The following is a 27,583-nucleotide window of genomic DNA, read 5'->3' as shown; positions in this document are numbered from 1 at the left end:
CTAGCCTGGCAATGGAGCGAGATTTTGTCTCAAATAAATAAATAAATAAATAAATAAATAAATAAACAAACAGAATAAAATAAAAAGAAAGAGGCAAGGTATATATCAGTGAAAATCCCTAGGGGTCTGCAGTGGGCTCTACTGGTAAAGGAGCTGTCAGAAAAGAAGTCACCTGCCTTAGTACAGCCATCCCATTTATAATGACAGCCTCTTTAATCTTTCAAAAGTGAAGACTACAGGATTGCTTTAAATTCAAACATACTGAAAGGGAGCATATGGAGAACCCTCTCCAAAGAGTGATACTTTCTTTCTTTCCCCAAAGGCTTGTTCCTGTGAACTGCAGTCAGCTGGTACCTGAACCTGAAGTGACACCTCGAATCAAGGAGCCTGACATACATTCATGAGATGAATAAGACAGCAGTCCTTGCCTCCAGGGACTTACAAAAGATGAAGAAGGTACAAATGTTACCCTTATAAGATGCTGTAATAGAAAAGGCACTTTGAGAATCCAAAGGCTCTCGGGATAATGGAGAAGCTGAAACACTGTTGGGGATGGAGAAGCGGTATCTGAACTGGGTCTTGAAGGATGGGTTAGATACTGGCAGGTGGAAATGCAGAGACTGTGGTTGATGGGGCATTTCTGTTGCAAAGGCTGGCATGGGAGGATACTGAATGACCAAAGATGGTTTTAACATCTTCAGCCACTTTCCCAGAATTGAGGGATTTCTTGAGACTCAAGAATTTCTGTTTTAGAACTGAGAAAGTCCATGGCAATCCAGGATAAGTTATCATCCTGGGATATGCAAGAAGGGCTGGAAGGGGTTCTGAGAATATATAACAACTTGATTTGACAAGGGCCGAGTTTCTGAGAGGTGGTATGTAGGCAGGACACCTGCATCTCAAATACCTGGGATGCTTGTTACAAATAAAAATTCCTGGGCCCCATCCCTAATGTACTAAATCAGAATTTCTGGTGGTGGGACTGAAGTGTTATCTATTAAACAGTTTCTCCAGGTGGTTATATATCACAATGTAGTTTGAAAACTGATAGAAAACCTAACATTTTTCTAAGGAAAAAGTGTCTAAAACAAAAATCTCATACATTCCCTACTTAAATATTCAACAAGCTTTCAATTGTTTGGAGTACAAGGAATAAACCCTTTTTCCTGTCGTAACGCTTACTGGTTGTCAACTGCTGTGCAAGAAATTGTTCCAAAAATTAGCCACTTTAAACAACAAACATTACTATTCACATAGTTTCTGAAGGTCAGGGATTAAGTACTAGTTTAGCTGTATATGGTTCTAGTTCAGGGTATCTCATGATATTGCAGTCAAGCTGTCAGCTTGGGCTATAGTCAGCCCCAGGCTAAGATGAAGCTGGAGAATACACTTTCAAGGTCACTCATGCGATTGTACACAGGCTCATTCCCTTCCTGGCTATTGCCTGGAGGCTCTCATCTCTTGCCTCATGTACCTCTGCATCAGGCAGACCAACTCAGTGCAATGTGGGAGGAGACTGCATAAAGATTTGAATACCGTAAGGTCACTGGGGATCATGTTGGAAGCTAGCTACTACATGTCATTCCCAAGCTGCACACATTATATAGATCTAGAAACTGAGGCTTGGACAGAATATAACTTTCTCCATTGTTCTGTAAGTAACATGGCAAGCCGGGACTGAAATCAAGATCTGTTTGAACCTCAACATGTACAAAATCTTTTAGGTTTGGTGAGACACTGGTTTGTCTCATTGTCATGCAATATAATTACACATTTAATGTTAAGTTTAACATTAATATTAAATAAAATTAATCAAATAAAGGAACAGAAATTTAACTTCTAAAAAGACCATCTGCTCATGACAAATCCTTTCCTTTTCTTCCAGTGAGACTGATGTTTTTACTTAAAAAAAATGATTATGGTACTTATAGTCCCAAGAGAAAGAAAATTTGAGTATTCTGCATGAGTCATTCATATGATTCTCACTTGTGCTATTTTTAAATCACAGAATTCTGACTGGGAGGCTCCAGGAGAAAGACAAAAATCTTTTCATGAGAAATGAAAGGTTGTAGCATGCCTTGCAATTTAGAAAATCAATTCCCTTGTAGGTTATGCCATTTCTTTGGCCTGGTCTTTATTTTGCTCCTAGTAATTCAGACATTGTTAAAAGAGGAAAAATACATACAAATGACCAGTGATTTAAAATTTTACACTCTCTCTCTCTCTCTCTCTCTCTCTCTCTCTCTCTCTCTTTCTTTCTTACCTGGCTCTCAAGGGGATTAAAGGTCTTACTGTTTAGGAATCTGAACTAGAATCAGTGATGTCTTTCTCTCTCTCTCTTTAGTTTCCAAATCCTTTCTTCTCTAAGAGAACCAACTTGCAGAAAAGGATCTTCCAGCAGTCATTTACAACACAATATAAAATTAACCCAGCTGTTGCTTTTTTTCAAGAAAATTTGCCATTTAAATGTTATCACTACTGCAGAATAAACAGCTTTTAAAAACAGTCCTAGAATAAGAAAAGGAGCAAAGGCAAGCCAAAAGCACTCACAGGAGAATTTGTGTGATGTCTCAAGGTAAATTTGGAGCAGGTTTTTATAACAGATCAGTTCTACAGACCTTGGCAACAGTATGATTTTAGTTCTCAATTGCCCAGAATTACCCACTTGGAGGGTTTCATTAACTACATTATCTTGGTAGAACTCAGAAGGACCATTCTGCTTTATAGGAGAAGCACTGGCCACACGAATAACGTAGCTTTTAAGAAAATCTCACCAAAAATTGCTGGCAGAGTCTAAAAGATCATGTTTATGAAGTGATAATGAATTTTTTTTAAAAAAGGGGGGGCCGGGCGCGGTGGCTCAAGCCTGTAATCCCAGCACTTTGGGAGGCCGAGGCGGGTGGATCACGAGGTCGAGAGATCGAGACCATTCTGGTCAACATGGTGAAACCCCGTCTCTACTAAAAATACAAAAAACTAGCTGGGCGTGGTGGCGTGTGCCTGTAATCCCAGTCACTCAGGAGGCTGAGGCAGGAGAATTGCCTGAACCCAGGAGGCGGAGGTTGCGGTGAGCTGAGATCGCGCCATTGCACTCCAGCCTGGGCAACAAGAGCGCAACTCCGTCTCAAAAAAAAAAAAAAAAAAAAAAGGGGGAATAGAATAACAGCCTTCTAGTATTTTACATGCATGTTTAAATTTCATAGTCACAATAAATCTATGAGATAAGTATTTCTATCACAACTTTGCAGATTACAATAGTTATAAGCATCTGTCTTTTTAGGTATAAATATTTACATATTCAATAACTTGATCACAGGTTGAACTCAAACTTGAATGTGAGTCTGTCTGACCCCAGAGGATAAAGTACTCTCTGTGCATATAATGAGCTACTGTTTTGTAGACATATTCAGACACATGGTTCACATATTATTTGATTTTCAAAACCTGGGAAGCAGGCTGAGCAGGTATTGATGTGTTCATTTTACAGGCAAACACCCTAAGCTCAGACGTGGTAGTGGTTTGCCCAGTATCTCAACAGTTAGTAAATGGCAGAGCCAGGACCTAGATCAGAGTCTTCTGACAAACCAACTCAGGCCTCCTCCCTCTACACCACTCTGCTTGAAGGAAACATTTACAAATAGGGCACTGTGAAAACAGCAGTGATATTTAGAAGTCATAAGGTCATATAAGAGCATTTTATTCTCGTTTTTTTGTTTCCCTGAGTTCAGAATTACGGAGTAGAATATTTCTAAAGCCAGTATTTCAATACAAATGCTTTGCAAATTTTTGTAACCAACTATCTTCACCTCTTAAAAACATATGTTTATGATTTTTTACTGTACTTGCTGTTAATTATTTTACTTAATTTTTTCGTAGTATACATCATCATTCAATACATCCATATGATTTGTAAAGATCAAATCAGTATATTTGGGATATCAATCACCTTAAATATTTGTCTTTATGCTAGAAACATTCAAATTATCTTCCATCTATTTTTAAATGTACAACAGGTTATTATAAACTACAGTCACCCTATGATTTATTGAACACTAGGTCCTATTTCTTCTATCAAACCATATATTTGTAATAATTCATCAATTTTTCTAAGTTTATTCTTATTAATACCCATTAGGTTTATTTTTAGAAAAAGCAAAGATTGTTTTTAAAGAAACAAATATTTAAAGACAATGTGTGAAATTATGCCTATTTATTAAATGTGGTCATTAAATATTATTGTTGCTTTACTTCATTAAAGAAAATAAATATGTATAAGTTTTCATAAAAATTATGTTTTACAGAGGAGTGCGATATATCATATGCCTGGATAATATGAAGACCACTGAATTAAAGTGAGATAGAAGCAAGCACGCTAAACTGGAATTCAGGCCTCCTAAGATTTAAATCCTGTTTCTGCAACTTACAATCCATGTGGCTTTAGACTTACTGGTATTTCCAAACTCAGGTTCCTAAGCTATAAAATAATAGCAATGTCACCAAGGTGAGTAGGAGACACAGAACCCCTCACATATTACCTGGCATAATAAAAACTCTAAAAAGTTTAGTTTTCTTCCTACTTCTCTGGCTGAAGTATAAGGGAATGAATTCCTACAGTAAAGCCTAGTTTATACTGGGAAACAATGGCACAACTCACACAAGCAGGGCAACTGTGACTCTCCTAAAGCTGGGGAAACAGCTTTTTTTTAAATTAAAAGTTCAAACAGAGGAATAATTGGAGAATTTGAAATAATCCTAAAAGATGGGATACAATTTCAACTGGGTAGAAAACAACGAAATGGGAGACACTGATGAGGAACGGTATTCAAAGAGAGAAAACCATTCATTCATTCACACATCCATTTATTTAGGAAATATTTGGATGCCTACCATGAAGCAGGCATAATTTTAGGTAATGGGATTGCAAGAGTGAATTTAGCAAATTCCTCAGTTTCATATATTCCAGTGAGGCTTGTAGTAAGATTCAATAATAGTGAAATTAATTCATTATACAACAGGTGAACTCTTGAATCTCTTCGGCTGGAAAAGACAAGATGGGAACTTTATGAAATCCAGAAGTATCAAGAAGTGACACAAATTAGTGTCATAGGCATCCAGCTGCTACTTACTGCTAACCTTCTACAGAAAATTCTCTAAACAGTTCAACTCTACTCATTAAATCCTATGTATTTAAGCACAGGTTGCTGAAATGGATTTGGAAGAATTGTATAAATTACAATATGTCATTTTCAGAAGATTCATATCACAACCTTAGCACGGAAAATCTTTTACTTTGGTGGAGGAATACTATAGTAAATTTTAATTGTTCACACATTTCAGTGCAAAATAGATTTTTCAAAATAGTGAATGCTGACATACACATCAACTCAGTATGAGATTGTAAACAATGCCTTCTACCCATGTCTTCCATACCAATCCAACTTACAAAAATACCTAAAGTCTTATAATGGAGTCTTTTATAAATTTTGTTTCATAGTTTGGACTGTCTTTTAAGTTAGCCAATAGTTATAAACATCAGTCTTTTAATGTATAAAATAGCTTCTCAAAATTCACAACACTTACTGAGGGCCCTCCCTGTAGTAGGTACTGTGCTGAATGTAGTTTGTACCTAAAGGTCACCCAAAATATTATCTAAATATCCAAAGCCATTTTTCCAACTTATAACAGTAATACTACTGAAATAAAAACTACGTTTACAAAACATCAGACAAGTAAAAGATGATGAAGGAAAGACTAGCGTTCTTGTTTTTCCATTGAGGGAGCTGAGGCTCAGAAAGTGATGTAAGATCACATTACTCAAAATAGGAGAAGAAAGATTCAAGCCTGGATTTTCAAGTCCATTTCTCTTTTCCAAATCACATTCAATTTAATTTAATAGAACTATTTCCAACACTCTACATCTCCCTTTGCCGATATGTTTTTTTAGAAAACAGGGTTCATTTTTTAAAAAATACAGTAACAGTTATCCTACCTTTGATTAGATTCTTTAGAGGCAAAGCCTGAGACAGATTCTGGTGCTCTTGATTTATTGGGGGAGTGCTTTCCAGGAAATAATGGAGAAGGAAGAAGGATAGAGCAGAAGGATAGAAGGAAGAAGCTAAGCAAGGATATGGTTTCAGATACAGGATAGCTTCATCCTGATTTCATCAGTTATTCCAGAGTGTAAATTATACCAGAGTTGGTCTCACTTTGAGGCAAGGAAGCTAGACTTTTGTATCCCAGTATTACTGTTACTGGCTATGGGGTACTGCTGGGGCAGCTTATAAGCTTGGGGTGAGGTGGCTTCATGCAGCCAAAGGCAGTTCTCTAGAGCAGGGACTAACTTTTGGTAGTTAACATTCACAACGGCTATGGGAGGGAAAAAAGGCTATGCACTAGCCTAGAAAAAGGATCTGGGCAGGGGACCAACAGAGTCTTTCACAATTATTTTATCCTCAAAGCATATCTGAAGGTTGGAAACAGGTTGGTGAATATCAACACTATGCTAAATTCTTTTAAACAAAATATGAGGCACTACCATAGGATAAATGATATAGATTATAGATAGACAGACAGACCGAAGCAACGTATCTTCTAGAATCTACACTCAGAACTCAGAATACAAGCAGTATTTGAAAAGGGGACCCTGAGTAATAAATCTTACAAAATGTCAATTGCTGAAGTATAATTTATAAGGTAGATCTGGAGGCAGGTCATACTCCCTCCTTCTCTCCTTTCCCATATTTGCACCCACACCAACTCCTCTGTGAAGAGCTCTCCTGAAACTGACAGGGAAGCTTGGAACCATTATCAAAAACATATCCAAATCACTCTTGAGTACCATAGTGAAAAACACATCCCAATTCTGCAATCAAGGACACTCATCATTTGCTGCTAATTTTAATACCAAGCACCTCTAATGATTAATGAATTCAACAATGCTAAGTTAAAAACATAGAAATGCCTCATCCGGCTGCACAGGAGATAGTCTAAAGCTTAGTATCCCGACATCCAAATGATTGTCACCACCCACAGAGATACCTCATTTGTGCTGGGTTTTCAATTATTGTGAAACTACTATCATCACTCTCCAATGAGTTTGTGATTCAGCATTGATTACAAACTGCCTGGGACCCATTTCCTTACAAAATTTGCATTTTCTCACACTTGAAAAAAGTTAGTATCAATGATACTGAGTTAATATCAATGAGACAGCAACCATTTTCTTCCTACCCATTGTCCCTTCTTGAAGAATCTGCCTTCCCCACAACATTGACTATCCACTGTGTGCTGTTTTTCTGCTTCTCTCCCTGTATCTGGCTGTAGAATCTTAGTTGAACCATGTCATAGGTAAGGCTGAGGCAGTCACTTTCCCTTTCTTGAGAATCTGAGTCAAGAGAAATAGCATTGGACACTCGAACTGTGAGCTTAGAGTCAGTCTTGAGACAGATACTCTCTCCCTTGAATTAAAAATAAAATCAAAAAAACAAAAAAAGTGCAAGACCTTCACAGCAAGAGTTAGACAAATTGAGCTGAGACATAAAGAGTAGCAAAGAACAGGTATAAAAAGGGCCTGGAATAATAATGCTAAAAAAAAAACCTCTTCACTAATTTTCCAGCTCCCTGATCTTCTCTCCCTCACCCTACCCCTCATGAAGCCTAACTTAATGCCTTGCCTTTTGATAACTCCAATTCTTTCCAATATATCCTTTATTTTCCTAAGCCATTTTGAGCAGATTGTTGCTGCTTGCAATCCCTGACATATTGAAGGGTCAGAATGAATTTATTATTATTCTTTTTAATATAAGCTCAGACAAAGCAAGGTGGAGAATGCAGCAACTACTTGAGGAATATCTGTTGTCTATGTGTGTCAGAGATAGAGAGGGAGTTCCTTCCCAAAGATTTATTCTCTATCTCTTTCTTAGCAAATTTTCTTGGAGGCCTCAATGTGCCATCCAAAAATTACATTTCCCTGCTTCTTTTGCGAACAGGGCCAGCCAGGTGATACGACTGTAGCCATATTCTACACTGGTCCCAGAGTTCTCAGTGGGATTAAGATCCTGTTGCCAACATTTTAAATAAAGTACTCACTACTGCTTTGATTCCAATCCCTGTCTCACTTCTCCACTCCCTTACCAGCATTTCCCGAGATTACCTCTCAAATAAAGTACTTGAATCCTTATCTCAGAGTCTGATTTTGGGGAATCCAAACTAAAAGAGGAGTTAACTTGCACCAGTCCACTCTTGACCAATAGGGAATGGAAGTGGAAAGCTTACTGTGTACCCTTTTGTCTCTAAGGTAGAGAATTCTGAGATGCAGTGCCCAAGGCTGCTCAGGAGGCCCTGTGAGTTTCAGCAAGTCTTCTGCAGGAAACAACCTGCTCCATCGTGGGCACTTGTATTGTTATGTCTCCTTCCCTATTTTATTTCTCTGGTTCTTCATTACTATTCCCTGGGATCATTTCCTAGCAAATTACCCTTATAGATGCTTTTGACTTAGGTTTTGCTCTCAGGGAAATTCAAAGATGATGTATAACTAGATCACCTGGCAATCTTGAAAATTCCATTTTGGAGCAATGAAGAGGAAACCACTTTTGCAAGAAATACAACAGTGAGATAAATCTAATTGACGCCATCTTGCTTCTAATCTCCAAATTGCCCTTGCTCATTCCTGAGTTTAGGCCAAACCAACAATTGGAGGAATTTAGTTTATAGTTTAACTTTAAAACAAAGACCAAACCTCTTTCTAAAACTAATAATAGGTCACAAGATTAGAATTATGGGAGGGGCCTGAATTCTGCTAAAATGTAGGTGTCATTAAATGATAACCAGCCATTGTTCCCTAGCTTGCTTTCCCATAATTCCTTGCTGTTTGGGAGTTATAGTGCCACAGGTCACATGATCTATGACTTTTCTAACATTTCCAAATTGCTCCTATAGGTAATATAACCTAAGATTGGTCTTTTGAGATGTTCTTAGACTTTTGCATTCTGGCAACCAACTGATTCCACCTGGATCTATGACTCATAACTCAACTAGTCTTGTGGCCCCCCAACCAGACACAGATTCAGATTCAGCACATGAAGACTATTCATCCCTATGAGTGCATCTCCAGCCAATCAGCAGCACCCATTCCCTAGCCCCCTGTCCACCAAATTATCCATAAAAACCCTAGCCTTTGAGTGCTTAGGGAAGCTGGTTTTAATTACTCCCATCCATCCGCTTGTGTAGCCCTGTGATAATTTAACTCTTTCTTTACTGCAATATTACTGTCTCAGTGAATTGGTTTTATCTGCACACCAGGCAAAAATAACTCACTGGAAGTTTAAAAAGGGATGAAACACACGGAATTGCACACTGGCAGGTCTTGTTCATATGGCCAACACTACAATTGTGATGCATCTGTACCAGCCACGGGTCACTGTTATAGAATTACCAGACTATTTTGCTAATCACAGAATAAATACATGTCTCAACGTGCTTTTCTGATAGCTGAACCTTGATGAAACTGTTTAATTTCTTGGTATCACATAACACTGCACAATGTTTGTGACTTTTTGTCTGCTTCCCAAATAAAAGCATATCATCATTAAAACGTAACTATTGTTATGGGATATACTTCTGCTAACAAATTAGTATAAATTTTGACAACTGTCATTTTGCTTCCTATCAGAGATAAATGAAAAAGATCATTCATTAGTTTTATGTTTTTATTTTTATGCCTAAAATTGATCTATAAATTGCATAAAATTTATAAATATATAGAAATGCAAAGAATACATGTAAAACATAAAGAACTGGTAAAGTCTGGAAAATACAAGGTCTTATAAATTTCTAGAAGTTGTCTTGAAAAACTCACTGCCACCAACGTTGTGTGATGTGTTGAACAATAAATGTAAAAATGAATGTTTTATACAGAGCCACTTCACAGTGAACATTTTCTAGCACATAACAGTCCCTAATCTAAATTATTTGCTTAAGTTTAGCACATTCCTCTTGAAAACCAGATGGATGGGGTAATTTTCTACAATTTTGCTGTCCAATACGGTAACTACTATCTAATCTTATTATTAAAAATAAATAAAATTTAAAACTCATTCCCTAGCTTGCTTAGTCGCACTAGTCTCATTTTAAGTGAAGTATAACCATATGTAGTGAGTAACTATGGTATTGGACATAGAAGATACAGAATATTTTTATGATTGTGCAATGTTCTATTAGCCCTACTTTACAGATAATCATTTCTGATTATAATTCATTTATTTATTATTTAAATTATAGACAACTAAACTGCACTTTTCAAGAGTAGAATTAATTCTCTGAGATTCCACTGGTTAACTGAGAAACTCAGTTCTTCTCAGCACATTACATGGTACCCGAAGTTGTATTACTAACTTACCCATTATTGCTAATATAAGCCACTGCCTCCATTTCCATTAAGGTTTGGGCCCAAGATATAGTCCTGATGTTTTTGTGCTTCCTAGATGTTTATCTGAAGTTGGGAAAAGGAGACCTTTGGAGTCACTAATTTCATCATTTCAAAAACCAAGGTAAGGTTTATTTCTGAACACCAAATTTCTCATTTCTCCACAGACCAGGCTCTTGAGAACCTCCTGTGTAAGAATAGGTCCATGTCCTTGAAGATGCAAACACAGTCCCTGGGGGAGCCAAGATGCTGTGGTGCAAAAGGAACAAGCTGGGGACTTGGACCACGGCCAGAATTCAGCCACATTTTGTTTATTCTGGAAAGGATGGGCCTCACAGTGTTTGAAAAATAGAAAATATTTCTAACATTAAAACCTCATACTAATAGCACTAAAATCTTTATTTATTTGTTCTCAAGAAAAGTGGAAATATCTGGATGCATTGGGCTTATATTACCGCTGACCAACAGCTGGCCAGGGTGGAAGCAGCTACTCCTATAGGCAGAAACCCCTATGCTATGCACCACACCTCTTATTACTCCTGTTGCCTCATATGATGGCCCCATGCAGGTTTCTTCCTGCGTTATCTGCCTGGCTCCCAACAGGCCTGGTTTGCATTCTGGCCCCAACATTTACTGGCCAGATGGCCTTGGGCATGCAACCCAGGTTCCTCAAAGGTAGGCTATCCAGCCTGGGAGAGGAAACAGAATTATCTCCCAAAACAAATCAATAAAACAAAAGATTTACAAGCTCAAGGTGCTTTTGCACTTTCACAGGTAGATGGGGACAGGGTTAAGAATGGCGGAGAAATTTTTGTGGGAAGCATCTAATCTCTTGGCTCTAAGTTTTTCCCATCGTTTGCCTAGGCAACACCGTGGTTTTGATTTATACAAATAAAATAAGATCAATTTAGATCAAATCAAGATCAGTCTTTTATTTGTTGTTTCATCAAGTATATTTTTAAGAAAAGAAGTTTTAAAAGTACTTGCTTTGAACTGAATTCAAAGTTCATGCTCATGACAGAATTCACCACCTGATTGAGACAGGTAATAAGCAGTTTCTGTGAAACCATCACCTTGGTCAATTTTGCCCTGCCAAGTACTGGCTCTTGATACAGGGATTGAATCTCTGGGAGAGGTTCAAAATGTTTCTTCCTGTTACTGCTAGGTTAAGCACAGAGGGTCTTTTTTAAAGCTCAGCAGACCCAGGATTAAATCTCAGCTCTGCTATTATAAAGCATACACACTTAAAAATTACTTGCTTTTCTAAGCCTCAGATTTCTTGCCTGAAAAAAGGGAAAATAATGATGCATACACTTAAATAGTGTTGTTAGAAATAAATGGCATAACATGTAGAAAATACTTAGCACAGGGCCTGGAGCTCATTAACTATATAATGTTAACAACTGCTTTATCATGCACAGAGAGGCCAGCATAGCCCAAAATAGCAATATGTGAGGCAGAGGCCAAGTGAATCCATAATGCTATCTCAGTTAATTTCAAGTGTGGTCAGAAATATGATCTGAGAGAGGGGAAATACGCTTGGCATCAGGCAGTTTCTGGATTTATTTTATTTTATTAATAGGGTATTCTGCAGTCTAAAAGTCAGATATGCCTCAGATTTCGCAGACGGTGCAATAGAACTCTATTCTGCCTTTCTATCAGAAGAATTACTAAAGTTCCACGTACCTCAAATCCATTTCCAATGTAGGCATGGTATAAATGTGTATACATGTGTCTCAGTCACATATATACATAAACTGCAATTTCAGAAAAGTACTGAATATGCACTAACATTTATGAGTATCATTTAAAGTAAAATAATGTTTCTTAGGATACATTAATTTAATAAATCATATAAATAAGATACAAAAATGGTAAACATGCTATAAAATTGTTTAGCTTATAAAAGATTTTTAACAACAGTAATTACCTTTAACATTCTAAAAATTACATCTATTTTTATATAATGGATTCAGAGAAAGGAAGACTCAGTATTTGCCTCTCTGCCCAAGTGAGAGAACAACAATCTAAATGATTTCCAAATGGTGGAGTAGTACAATGACCTAGAAAGATTAAGGCAACAGCTTATGTAAAAGTCCACGTGAACAGCATTATGAGTTTGGCAGCCTTGGCTATTGCTTTACGAATCTGTTCTGTTCATTAAAATGTTTCCAAATGAAAATAAGAATATAAATAATTTTACCAAAAAATATAAAATCTCATTGCAAAATTAGTACAAAGTCAATCAAGATTTCATTTCCACTATAAAATTGTAAAAAACATTTAACTGGTAATACCTAACTGATAACACCTCAAGGGAGGGCAATTTGGTAATTATTCTAAATACCTTAAAAACGTATAACCTTCTGAGCCAGCAATTCTACGTCTAAGTTAGTAACAATAGAGGCATAGTAATTATTCATCCTTAAAAAGGAGTTTCTTGCAGATATTGAAAATAATATACATTTGAAAACTACCTAAGTTAGGAATTAGTTAAATAATCTCTAGGATAGGCATACAGTGTAATCACATATAGCCATTAAAATTATGGGAAAAGACACTTTATCTAGTGGCATGGAAAAATAATTTACAATATATTAAGGGGAACAAAGCAGGTGACAAAACAGTGACTCTTCTAAGAACCCATTTGTTATGGGCTGAATTGGATACTCCAAAGATTCATATGTTGATGTCCTCACTCCTAGTACCTCAGAATGCGACCTTACTGGGAAAGAGGGCCACTGCAGATAGAATTAGTTAAGTAGGTTATATTACGAGTGGAGTGGGCCCCTAATTCAATATCACTGGTAACATATAAAAAGGGAAACTTTAGGTGCACACACACACATGGAACTCCATGTGAAGAAGGCAGCAGAGATCAGGACAATACTTCTGTAAGTTAAGGAACACCGAATATTGCCAGCAAACCGCTAGAAGCTAGAGACAGTCATGAAACAGATTCTTCTTCATGCCCCTCAAAAGGAACCAACCTTGCTGGCACTTTAATCTCAGACTTCTAGTCTCCAGAACTGCGAGATAATACATTTCTAAGCTACTTAGTCTGTAAGTCTGCAGCAAATTAATAAATTATGTGGTTTGCCCTAGCAAACTAATACATCACTTTTGTAGGCAAAAATGTTCATGAATATAAACGATATCTAAAAGTATATTTCAAAATATTAAGGTTAGTTACCTCTCATTGGAAGAACACTAGATAATTTCAAGTAACTAATTTTTGCTTATTTCGTGATTGTTAATAAACATTTTACTTATGCATAAAATGGCTCTAAATAGCATGTCCAAAAAAACCCTTCACCCCAAAGACAAATATGATGTATGGCAGCAAAGCAGACATGGGAGTGGCAAGAAGTCAGACAGACATGGTTTGAAACCCTGTCTTGGTCACTAACCACCTGTGTGACTTAAGGCAAGTGACCTTATAAGGTCATGGCAAGATTTAAATAAAATATATAATGTAGGTAGCACTGACATGGTTCAGCCTAGCACGTAGCAAGAATTCATTAATGTATAGCCATTACAGTGAATTTCTGCTATTTTAGGGGCTTTTTTTTTCTGTAAAATAAACAATTATGTTATTCCCTTCAGAAAATAGCTTAATAAATTCATGGTCACTTTGCCAAAGCCTACAGACAGCCTTAGGCTACAGTGTGTCTCAGATGCCGATCTAGAACTTGACACTCTGGTCTAATCATTCTTTCCTTGCCAACCACACCTGCCTAATTTTACTATCCCACTCAAATTCACTTCAGCTATGTAGAACTGCTCTTTATGATCTTCAGTACAAGAACATATATATGCATGTGCTGAAGCATGTGTGTGCACAGGCACATTTAAGAGGTAACATCTAGAGAAGCAGAAGATTCCTGTGAAATTTCCAAAGCTTTTTCCAAACTTCTGCAGTAAAAGAATATTTGGAGAAAAAGAAGGAAAATGCATGTTTTAAATGTTTCCTATGTGCCATTAATCTTTGCAAATGTTATTTAATAAACACAATAATTATGCCTGCTAGTTATCATTATTTCTACTCTTATAAATATGAAAGGCCCAGAGGTTAAGTAATGTGTCCAAGGTCACATAGCTTGTAACTAACAGAGCTGATGGTCAAATCCAAGTATTTTTTCTATTACTAAATGAGAACAGAGTGAATAAAACCAAGTGTTATTTTTTTTAAGCTAGTACTAGAGGGTCACTACAATAAATGACAATTTCTTGTGTATTTTCAAAGAAGAACAGAGTTTGAATGTCTCCAACACACGAAAAAAAAAATGGCAAATGTTTGAGGTGATGGATATGCTAATTTCCATAATCTGAACATTACACACTCTATACATGTATTGAAATATCCCATTATATCCCCAAAATATGTACAATTATGTTAATTAAAAATTTTAAAGCACTAGCAACTTAAAATTGTACACTGCAGAATGAAGTTTTGGCCAAAGACCAACCATATATACGATGATGGTCCCATAAGATTATAATACTGAATTTTTACTGTACTCTTTCTGTGTTTAGATCTTTAGATACAAAAATACTTACCATTGTGTTACAGCTGCCTACAGGATTCAGCACAGTCATATGGTGTACAGGTTTTTAGCCTAGGAGCAATAGGTTATACATGCAGCCTAGGTGTGTGTAGTAGGCTATCCCATTCAGGTTTATGTAAGTACACTCTACGATGTACGCACGATGAGGAAATCACCTAATGACACATTTTTCTCTGAGCCTATTCCTGTCATTAAGCAGCACATGTTTGTATATGCATATGAGAGAGAGACAGAGAGAGAAACTACAGTATTTACACTTCAAATTTACCTACTGTTGCTGGTAAACATAGACTTTCCCCCCAGCATAGCTGGAGTTTAATGCCACTATCAATTTCATACCCATTTTTTTTCCCAGCAATGAAGCATGTATCTTTAAAAAGAAATTTCAAATTCATCTCCTGGGTGGATGGTGATCACACAATAATCATGCTTTGCTTTCAACTGCTTCATAAATAAAATCTGTGAATCTGACAAGAAAATTTCTTACCTAAACTCTAATTGATGATTATGACACATGAAAAAGTACCTTTCCCCTATCCTCACAAACCTCCAGCTGTAGATGGACATTAAAGTTAGTCCATCAGATATTTCTCTTCTGGGAAAGATTTCTCAGATATCTGAGCTTTAGTATTCTGGGTTCGAGGACAGTCAACCTCTACTGAACCCTCTCCCATAAAGTGGAGGGGAACTTTCATACACTTAAGCTCATTTTATTTCACAACTCTGTGTTACGGTTCTTTATTCTCATTTTACAGTTCAAGAAATTGAGAGAGAGAAAGATAAAGGTATTTACCCAATGTTTCTCAGCCATTAATTCATTTTTGTCATTTAAAAACATCTTTGATATAGGTAAAACCCCTGAGGAACTTGAGGTTTAACGACGTTGATCTGCCCATGAACATATCCAAAATCAGTGGTTGAGACTTAGCTTGCATAGCTTCAAATCCAGCACATTCTAAATCACAATCATAATCTCTATTCATCCAGCCACCCCCTTTTCCCACTGAAATGTCTCTCAGGATTTCCATTCTTCACTGAGATCATGGGTTTGTGCTCAGTAATTTTCTAGTATATCCCTCCTAATCTAACTCTTTTATCTTCTCAATTCTCAACTGGAAAGATGATGAAAAGTGTGCCAACTGTCCATCAGGTGTAAGGTGAAGCCAGTGCATAAAAGGCCAGCCAGAAAATCTCAGAGTACACCAGATGGATGTGTGAGAACTTCCTGTTAAAGCACACAAATGCTTCCAAATATTAGACACAAAGAATGGCAACTCACATATACACAATGGACAAAGTTCACTTATTTCTCTGTCATCCATGATGGAAGCTTGCTGGTTTGAATAATTTACCAGACATCCAGAGGAATTTAAATGTTCACGGTCTTACTAAATATCAATATCCTTCCTGAATCCTACACATAGTTTTATCTGTATCTGCATGTTTCAACAACATATTTCTAAATTTGAATTTCTTTATACAATGAATCAGTGAATAAAGATTTTGTTTAAAAAAAAGATACACAAGGTCAGTAAAATTTTCTTAAGGAGTAGGAGTGTTTTTGACAAGTGAAAAGGTCACTGAGTAAGTACGAACATCCTTAGTCATGAGAGCATTTAAACTTTGCTTTGTCTATTGATAGCATGAGATCACATAAAGGGAACAGAATGAGGAATTAGAAGACATGACTTTAAGAAGAAATTAATGTATATTGTTCCTGCTGTTTTCAGTGGGAAATCATTTAGCTCTAAGACCTTGGAGTAATGAGTGATTACTATTAATGGAAGACAATGCAGAAAAATGATGAAGAGCATGGAGTCTGGCATCCAACTGCCTGAATTCAAATCCCGGCTCTCTTACAAACGAGCTATATGACTTTAGGCAAGTAGTGGGATCTCTCCAGGCCTTAATTTTCTCATCTGCAAAAAGGAGTTTTTCATTAGTTCTTCATAAAGTAACATGAAATTATATGCGAAACATGTGCATAGCACTTAATAAAGCACTTGTCTCTACATATTATTTTAAACATTACTGTGTTTACTTTATGATCATCTTATTCCATAATTTGGATGTTTGTCTCCATCAAATCTCAAGTTGAAATGTGACCCCTAATTTTGGAGGTAGGACCTACTAGGAGGTTTTTGAGTCATGGTGGCAGATCCCTCAAGAATAGATTAATGCCCTTCCCAAGGGAGTGGTGTGTGAGTGAATTCTCTATTAGTTCCTGTGAGAGCTGGCTGTTAAAAAGAACCCGGCACCTTCTCCCCACCTTTTGCTTCCTTTCTCACCAGGTGATCTCTGCACACACCAGCTCCTCTTTGCATTCTGCCATGAGTAGAAGCAGCCTGAGGCCTTCACCAGAAGTGAATAGTTACACCAGGTTTCTTGTACAGCCTGCAGAGCCATGAACCAAATAAACCCATTTTCTTTGTAAATTACTTAGCCTCATGTATTCCTCTGCAGCAACACAAAGCAGACTAAGACATCTCACAATTAACATTCTTCCAATGGAAAAAAAAATTAGAACAAAAACCAATATAACAATGCTATATTGAAACCTTTAGTGTTTATTCCAGTGCTAGAAAGTTTAGGAATGCTTAATTGTGATTATAAACATATCATCATGTTCAATGACCTCTTTCTCAGTTACAGTTAACGAATCTTGCAGATACTGCTGGAAGTTTTACTAATATCTTTCTTAACCATCACACCACCAAAAGATATGACTCTTATGATAGTCATTTGATAGTTGTGGACCCTGAGGATAAGCGTAATTATGCTATCTGCTCAGTGTTCTTTGGCTGAAAAGAAGAGCAAAAATTTCAGCATAAACCTGGACCCAAAATTCATGCTTCTTCAAGTTCCACATTGCTGTCTACATTTTTGCAATAGTATTTGCTCATCAACAAATTCCTCCTTTCCCTCTCCTCAAAGAAATAGCACCTATCACACAAGGCAATCCAATGACTCTTTCATGAGTAATTTGTTTTTCTACTACCTTAGTAAACACATAGAATAAATGACTATAATAATTAATGTAGTCTTCTAACATCAAAAGCCAGAGCTGAATTTACCAACAAATATATGAATAAAAATGAAGTACATGTGGGTTTGAGGGAATACATTTTCATCCACAAATTGTCTTATCATTAGGCAAAACTTAATCATTTTTTAATAAAGAGGTTTTCAACAAACGGACAAGATCGCATAAGCCAGAGGAAGCCCATGTGCTGAAGAGCCAAAGGTGTACCTCTTTGGATTATATTATCAGTGTGAATCCACTCAGCTGTCCTCTAATCAGAGAACATTCCAAGAATACTGATGCCAAAATCTCAAAGGTATAACATCTTGAGAAAATTACCAATGCTACTTCAATAAAAGAAGTACTGGTTTAAAAATCATTTACTTTTAAACCAGACATGTACACTTCTCACTGGGTCTGTCCTGTTAACGACTTTAAAGACTGTCACGATCACTGCTCCAGCTGAAAGAACAGACAAAAGGGGAATGTTTTGAATATGAGGACCCTTTTTATTCAGGCCACAACTGACAGGATAGCAGTGGGCATTTGACCTATGGCAACCAATTTGTGGACTGGCTATTGACTTATGATTTTGCCTGGGGTTGACAGCTGTGCCCAAACTAAAATAAATTTTTTGTTAGTTGAACCAATCATATTCCTTCTCTTAGGACATTAGATAAGAATAGTGAAAAGAATAAATGGGAAACAGAAAGGGAACACAGACAAAGGAAAGGCAGGGCAGTGGCCAAGACATAATAATAGTGTCACCCTTGCTAAGGCATTCTTGCTGCTTGTTGACTTGAACCCAAGATATGACTCCTGAGCCTGTTTCAGTCCTTGAACTTTTATTTCTGTAAAAGTGTTCCACCATTATCATGAAGTGGGTATCCATATAACAGCCCTGTTTCCCCGACAGTGGTGCCTATGTGACTTACTCTCCTCCATAACCAAGCTAAACAACTGTTTCCAGAAAAAGCCTCACAATTCTGCTTCAAAATGGAGACCATAAGGGGAATCTGCATTTCATCCAATGTGTTTCCAAGAATTTATTTACTTATTTTTTATTCCCTTCCTTCCTTCTCTTCTTCTCTCATTTTCCTAACCAACACTTACTAAGCACCTACCACCTGGGTGTTTCTGTGGGGGTTGCAAATGTCCCTGGAGTTGGCCTTACTGTGTGCTAAGCATTGTATTAGAAACATAAAATGCACTGAGGAGCAGGTCAAACAAGATCCCTGCTCTCACACTGCATTTACTCTGGTTGAGGAGCTAGAATGAAAAGTCATTAAAGAGTGTGCTCTGGGAGCCATCAGAAGGCTGACCTTATCTAGTAAGACCGCTCTGATATCCACTGAAGGGAGAAGAGGAATTCATCAACTATGAAAGGGTGAGTGAAAGGAAGAGGAAGTGTTCTGGGCAGTGGAAGTGGCAAGTACAAAAGTTCATGAGAACAGCAAGAAACCATCACCAGGCCCCCAAAATATCCAATAAATGTGAAACGTGTACAGAGCAAGAAATTATCTCTTGGTATGAGAGTTAAAAGGGTGAGAATGGACCGCATTCCCCTATCCTAAGGAACTTTCCCCAGTAAGGTTTAGACAATTCATTATGTTCAATTGGCAGCATCATTCTTTCTTGCAGGGTTCAAAGAGACCAAAGAGACTGGCATCAAAGACAAAGGGTGGTAAGTGGGTTGGAAGGACTTAACCCCTCAAGGAGCAGAAGTCAAGTTCTTATACTTCACACCTCCCCCTGTGCTGTATCCAGTAACCATATTATGCTGTCCAGAGTCATGTAGGTTGGAAAAAAGTATTTCTTTATCATCACCATCATGGTTACAATTATCACTTACTTTCAAAGGATACTTACCAGATTGCTAAACACTTTTTAATGCTTGATCTCACTTAAAATTTCCAACACTATAGGTGGGAGATATTGTCCCAAGTTTTAAGGTGAGGAAACTGAGGTCCTTAAAGGAGCCTAAGCTAATACATTGACCAGGAATAATTACAAATACAACAAAAGTCAAATACATCCCCACAGAAGATGAAGAATCAAAGGAAGACCATGGTTCTGTGCACATACTCCTTAGAGAGATTTTCTACTTTTTTTCTACTAGCACATGACTGTTTTTCTTCACAGGTCCCCATACCTCAGTCAGTGAGAGACGTGGGTCCACTGGGGAATAAAGAAATAAGGATGGTGTTTCTACTTCAGCGTAACTCTAGGGTTTTCCCCATGTTTCTATGTGGGAACTGCCAAGGGCCTGGAGCACCTGGGCATTACAGAATGGTTACTAAGTGCCTGTAGCTGACCCTATAAGGACCTTCAGCTACACCCTGGAGAATTCAGTTGCATGCACCGTGTGTCTTTCAAATGTAGGCAATCGTCTATGGATTGTAATTTGAGAAAGGCCAGGAAAAGTATCTCTCCATACCTCAACTAAAAACCCGTGAAGGCCAAGCGCTTGCAATTCCTCCATCAGACCTTCCCTCTTAGGTTCAACATTGGCCTCATTGGAATTTTCTTTGAAATGTGAATATTTCAAGGAGCAAGTGTCTGAAGAGTCACTCATGCTATGGTAAAAATAGTCCTGCCAGTATGAGGACCCTTCACACTGGCATATAGCGATAGAGGAACTAAAAAGAGGTATAAGAAAGTCTGAATACAGATTTTCTTCCTCAGAGTTTTGCCAAGACTTTAACTTGCAAAAAGTTATCTGTAATGTCCTAAATTATCCTTGGCTGAATTTCTTCTTTCTTCCTTTTCATCACCATCATAACTGCTGGCATCGTTATCACCATCATCTTCATAATCATTTATTGAGCACCTATCACAGGGCAGGTACTATGCAAGGGACCTTACTTGGATAAATCATTTAATCATTACAGCAACACTTTGAAGTAGGAGCTATTATTAGCCCTATTTTACGGACGTGAAAAAAATGAAGCCTAGTGAATTCATTAACTTGCCCAAGGTAACAAAGCTAGTAGAAAATAAAACCTGAATTCAGATCCATAAGAAGCATTCCTGACCCTTTCCTCTTTTTTTTTTGTACTTGTGAAGCCAAACACCAATTGTCTTAATACACTCAGGAAAGCATTAAGTGATGAATCCATCAGCACACTGGGGAGACCCTTGTTTGTTGCGTACCTATTGATTCATATTCCAATTGCACATGACTTTTGTCACCAATTGGGAGGCTAGAAGGTGGTAATTAAACCCACATTAATATAGCTTTAAATTACCTCAAACTGTCAATGGTGAGGTAGAGATTGTATCGCAAAATTAGGGATGAATCTCAAAATAAGGATCAGAGGAACTAGCCAAACTGAGTCAGCAGTTTATTCCATAGGCACAGAATCTAGGGCTGCAGCAAGCCACACAAACATTGTTTTGGGAAGTTTAAGTCCTTCAGATGACCTTAAGTTTGCACCAATGTGGTCCTCAACAACATGGATGTGTTGAGACCTTCACTTTTTATTTTACATAAATCCACAGGTACAAACTCAGTGCACGTATATAGTAGACAAAAGAAAGAATGTACTAACCTAATTTTTTAAAAGGAAAGGGAAAAAAGGAGACCAAAGGCCAAATGGAAAAATACTAAAGCAGCAAAATAAGAATGATCTGTGGAAGACAGGACTATATCAATTTAGTTCTTCAGAGTCTGAAACGGGGTAAGTTTAATATATATATGAAAATGGGGTAAGCTTAATATATATGAATTCTGAAATGATAAGGTGTAAGTTTAATGTGTGTGTGTGTGTGTGTATATGGCCATTTGAAAATGGGGTCTGAAAATGGGGTTTTATACATATATATATATACACACACACACACACACATATATATATGTATGTATATACACACACACATGTGTATATATATATATATATATATATATATATATATATAGCCACTTCCAAATGATGGTTTAAGAGATTTGCTGGACTTACTGGACTTATTTTATCATTGAGGAATAAATGAAAAAGACCACCCGAATCAGTGCTATGTACAGATTTTTCTGTTTTGACCTAAAAGACAGTGAAAAGTACCCTGACCTCATTTAAGTAGAGATTAAGGACGTGGGAGTTTTGCCTGCAAGTCTTTGAAATTGGCTAAAGCTTTCCCCTCAAGGCTTGACTTTTATACGTTATTAAGACTTTAAAGCTACTGTATCCGTGAATCCTTCCTAAGGAAAGAACACGTAAATAAAGTGGATTTTTCCCACTGTAAAATCCGAAAGTAGAAGATGACTTTCAAGCTAATACCATTTCATGTGGGTAATCCATAGAAAATAACGTAAAATATGAGCTATTTTTTAGAACTTCCTGTATCTGTGTACAACTGTAGGCAGGTGATATGCCCACAATTCTTCCTGCATACCACAGTTTACTATCGGCCTCTCCCACTCTCTACTCACTGCATCTCAAATTACACCCTTCTGAAAAAATCAGTTTTAACAGTTCAGTGCTTTATATCTACACTTCACTCTGTGCCCATACAAATGACATACATGCACCTTCACTCACAAACAAAACTATATTTTTTACTTGTGCAAATGTGAGGCTCTATATATTATTTTAAAATATGAATGATCTACGTGTTTATTAGAAGGATAAATATTGCTTCTTCCATTTAACAATGTTATCAAATACTAAGAATAAAACTTAGGTTTTCTCACTTAACAATTTTATCAAAACAGTGATATATTGACCTGCAGGTCAATGTATATTAATTGAATTCATTCTTTTTTTTTGTTTTTGTTTTTTTCTGAGACAACGTCTCACTTTGCCATCCAGGCTGAAATCTGTAGACTTGATCTCATGGGCTTACGTGATCCTCCCACCTCAGCTTCAGAAAGTAACTGAAATTACAGGTATGCCCCTGTATACCTAATGTTTTAATTTTCTTTCTCTTTTTTACAACCTCACAGGATTTTTGTTTGATCACAATGTGGACAAGAAAAAATGTATTCCTATTCTTTTTGATATTAACAGTTTTACTGAGTTTGTTTCCACTTTCTGTCAAATAACACGTAGCATATCTTGTTCATATGGATTCTCATACCCATTTAGATCCCGTATGGTCATTAGAATAACACAGCCTTCTGATTTTAAAAGCAACTGATTGCTTATAGAAAAATGCTATGCATCAGACATTTAAGCAGAAAAAGAAAAATGAGAACATGTCTTTCATGTTTGATATCACTTAACTTACAGGATGATGTGAAAATAGTTTGGTTATAATTTTAACAGAACTAAAACTCACTTCAACTAATGAAAAAAATTCCAACACTGAAGAATCAAATATCTACCAACTTAGCTGATGTTCCTGACAAAATAAATGTCTTCCATTGCACTGAATATTAGAATTAGAAATTTACTATACGTTAAAGCATATTTTAATTAATATGTTCCAGAATTGCACTCTTTCCCTATGTTAACTAGGCTGGCCTTGAACTCCTGGGTTCAAGGAATCCCTCCATCTCAGCCTCCGAAATGCTAGGATTATAGGCATGAGCCACCATGGCTGGCTAAATTCATTCTTTTTAATGGCAATATAATATTTCATAACATGATGAATCATACTTTATTTTCCTATAATGGACTTACTAGTTATTTCCAGTTCTTTTCACTACAGATAATGTTGCAATAAATATTCTTGAGAATATTGCTATCATCTGAATGTTTATGCCTCCTCCCAAGTTCACATGTTGAAATATAGTTCCCAAAGTGATGGTCTTAGGAGGTGGGACCTTTGGAAGGTGATTAGCTCATAAATGTGGAGCCCCTGTGAATGGATTAGTGTTCTTATAAGGGTGTGAAGAGATCAGAGTTCTTCCCTTCTGCTATAAGAAGACACAGCAAGAAGGCTCCATCTGTGAACCAGAAAGCAGGCCCTCACTAAACAATCAATCTGGTGGCACCTTGACTGTAGACTTTCCAGTATTCAAAACTACGAGAAATAAATTTCTACTGTGTATAAGCTATCCAGTTTATGGTGTTTTGTTATAGCAGTCCCCCAAACTAAGACACATATATCTTGACATGCACGTTTATTTCTACAGCATGGGAAAATTGCAGCTTAAAGATGCTGTCAAGTTTAAAGCTGCTCTCCATTACTTTGTAAAACTTCCACAGAAACAGGAGAAACTGGGATATTTTAAGTGCTCTATCATTACCGGTTTACAATTTTTGCTGATTACCCAAGCAGTATGAGAGGTAAACAGAGACAAACAGATGAAATTTTCTGCCATCTAAGAAATCACATTTTCTCTCACTGTCAACATCTCCTACAGAAAAAGATACCTCAGAGTGGCTCCTCAAGCCACCGTGTGCACACAAAATGTAGGTTCTTTCCCTCTGTTCACTACGAACTTTTTTCAGCAACTAGTACTTTCTTTCTCCTCAGGTCTCTAGCTCAGCTCTTTTAAAATGCAGATCAGCCAACTTATCTGACTTTTAAAATTTGCTTTGTCTATTATTCATGTTCTCTTCCACAAATGAGAGTCTAATTACTGAGGTAGAAGCAAAAAGCTCTTCCTCCTTGGAGCCTTAGAATCTTAGAAGAGAGAGGGGAAGGACTGCAAATAATTTAAATATGGTAACTTAGTAACTTTTATTCTATTTCACTCTTTCTGTCTCACACACACACCCACACACAGCCCTCCCCAAGGGAAAAAAATCCCTATAAAACAGTATTTTGCAGTGGGATAAATTCTTGTGAATGAATGAATAAGAATCCAGTGGAAATCCAAAGAATGAGGTGAATCATTCAGTTTGGGATAGAGGAAAGAGGGAGGAATAAATACGCAAACAGTCTTCATTGAGGAGTTAACATTTAGTTGAGATAAAAGACAAATATTTTTTCTATGCTTGGAAGGTGAGGATATTCCATAAAGTATGAATGGAAATAGCAAGGGCTCTGAGGTAAAAGGGGCTTTTGAGTTTTGGAGGGATCTGGTATAGCTTAGAGTGGTGGTTCTCCAACTGCAATGTGCATAACAGTTATGCAAGGAACTCATTTAAAATGCAGATTCATGGGCACCCATTTTCCCAATATTTTGATTCTGTGTCCAGAAATCTGTAATTTGAACAAGTTGATCCAGATAACAAACACCTGTTTATATACCAGTAGAGGCTGTGTGATGAGCAGCGGCACAAAATCCTGTTGCAGAAGTATTGGGGTGAACATGAACTAGTATTTCAGGTAGGTTAGAGTGTGAGACAAGAAGAGATTGTGCCAGAAAATAATGTTAGGTCTTTGAACTTGGTTTTGAGAGCTAAGAGCTTGACAATGGAGCTATTAGTTTCATCCCTGAAGCCACCGCTTCACAGGTAATATTTATTGAGTGGCTGAATGAATGAATGTGGGCAGAATTCTGAGAAAGCAAACTGAAAGTTTCCAGAACTATGAGGATTGCTTGCTTGTTTAACTTGACTGTAAGGAAAACAGTTTCACAATAGCCAGCTCTGAACCATGGATTCAAGCCTTCCAAAACCTGTCTTGGTGTATGTCAGATTGATATACTCATGCATTTTCATTCAAGTCTACAAACAAGGTAAATGTAATTATCTTGTACATCATCCGTGTAAACAATCATCACAGTTATGTAGCCACTGCCAGACACAAGCCCTCGGAGCTAAGATCTGGGAACAGAGAACAGGCTCTTACATAATTTCCCAGCCAGTCAGTGTTAGGGCCTGTGATTAATACTACATGACAGGCTTTGAACTTTCTATTCAGATAGGTTTGCTTGCCTTTTGGAGCTCCTAGCAAGAAGAAACGTGTGACCTGCAGATTTCACTCTGCATAACCATCATCCAGCCAACAACACTGACATGGCTCTGTGGCCCTGTGGGTAACCGTTTCTGTACCTCACTCCTCTGCCCATAGGCAAATTGCAATAGGAGCGTCAGGGTGGCTTTACAGAAGTAGAATATAACTTACTGAAGCCCAGTCTCTGAAGAAAGCTATGGCAAACGACGCTGGTGGGCTCTTCTGGGTATAATCAGAAAAGCCCCAGAGGAGTGGCCAGAGAAAAGAAACTGTAATGGGAAAGGAAGGAGTTCTGCTCTCTAACCGTCTGTAATAGCTTCGCAGCATCTTTCCCTCCCTGGAGCTCCCGCGGAGCAGCTGAACACGCGCTTTGAGCATCCCGGTCCCGCCGAGAAACTGTCCCAGTTCTAACCAACTTTCTGAGCTTGGCCAAGTCTTCCGGCTCGTCGGCTCAGCCATGGGTCCTTCCACCCACCCTCTCATCCCCGCCAAGGTTCAAGTGAGGGGCCCGAGCTCAGCGGCAGCGCCTCCATCTACCCCCGTCCTCCATCTCCCAAGCGGGAGGGCTTCTTTCTATAGCCCCTGCGCGTCTGCAAGCGGTCAAGTGAGACGACGCTTGTCTAAGCACCTGCAAAAATGCGTCCATACTCCCGCCTCCCAGCGAGGTGCCTCGATCCCGTCCCCACTGCCGTGGAACGGCACCTGGGGAGGGGGCAGGACTGAAGTCTCCGGCTTGAGGGTTGAATCTCCGGCTTGGAGCAGAACCGAGCAGCAAGCGCCCCACCCGACCTCTCCGCACCTGTCGCGGGCCGCCCGGCGCCCCTCCCGGCGCGCACACAGAGCTACTCACCAGTTCCAGGGCTCGCAGGAAGGCGAGGGGCTCCTTCAGCACCCGGAAGCTGCCCGCAGAGGCCAGCTTTAGGGAAACAAGGCGAGAGAGAGAAAGCAAAGCGTGAGGAAGGAGCTGGGGGCGCCTCTCCCAAGCCGCGGGGTCCCCCCCCCACCAACCAGAGCCAGCCGCCCTGCCCAGTCCGTCTCACCTGACTCACAGGGTCCATACTCGCCCTCGCTCGCTCTTCTCACCAGTTCTCTTTAAAAATGAAATTCGCTTGGCGCCACCGTCCTCAGGGCCAGAAGCCCCTTCGGGAGCAGCCGGAGGAGCGACACCCTGGAGCAGCCCGGCAAGGGCAGGGGGCCTCGGGGAGCCCACCAGCTAACGCCAGGCTCCGCGCTCCGGGAACCCAGCGCTCCGGGGAGGCGAGCCGAGCCAGCGAGGGGTGGGCCGGGAAGAGCTGGGGCAGGGTAGAGACAACAGGGGAGGGGAAACCCGTGCAGCCAGGGGAAGGCTGTCATTGGCCAGCCGCGCTCCAGCGGGGAGGGCGAGGAGGTGGGCGAGGCAGAGCCCACGGACCTTGGTGCAGGCTCAGCTGTGCGCCAGGTGCCTTCTGGCTCCGGTGAAACTTTGGGTCTGTTGATTGGGGAAAGCGGGCCGGCACCATCAGCAAGACGGCTGTCCACCTGAAGAAGGGGGTTTCCAGATAGGAGGAAGACAATCACACCTTACATAGGACATCTGTGTGAGTTCTGGTGACTTCCGAACACCAAAATAATAATAATAATGATAATAGTGATAAATACATTTTAAAAAACTATTTGTGGCCGGGCGCGGTGGCTCACGCCTATAATCCCAGCACTTTGGGAGGCCGAGGCAGGTGGATCACGGGGTCAAGAGATCAAGACCATCCTAGTCAACATGGTGAAACCCTGTCTCTACTAAAAACACAA

The 27,583-nt window shown here is 38.5% G+C and overlaps 1 protein-coding gene across 1 annotated transcript in view; it reads right to left on the bottom strand.

Annotated features, from left to right (window-relative positions):
- SYNPR (synaptoporin) overlaps nucleotides 1-27,133 on the bottom strand; it is a 334,203-nt gene extending 307,070 nt beyond the window's left edge. The window contains exons 1-2 of the mRNA XM_003940215.4: nucleotides 26,839-27,133; nucleotides 26,649-26,714 (exon numbers count right to left, since the gene is read on the bottom strand). Coding sequence (XP_003940264.1) covers nucleotides 26,649-26,714; nucleotides 26,839-26,856 — 84 coding nt within the window. The 5' untranslated portion in view covers nucleotides 26,857-27,133. The remainder of the gene's footprint in view (nucleotides 1-26,648; nucleotides 26,715-26,838) is intronic.
- Between the last annotated feature and the right edge of the window lie 450 nt (nucleotides 27,134-27,583).

The sequence above is a fragment of the Saimiri boliviensis genome, chromosome 8 (genome assembly GCF_048565385.1).
Source record: "Saimiri boliviensis isolate mSaiBol1 chromosome 8, mSaiBol1.pri, whole genome shotgun sequence".
NCBI lineage: Eukaryota > Metazoa > Chordata > Mammalia > Primates > Cebidae > Saimiri > Saimiri boliviensis.
Note: the sequence above shows the minus strand (reverse complement) of the source record. Positions and strands in the feature narration are given on the sequence as shown.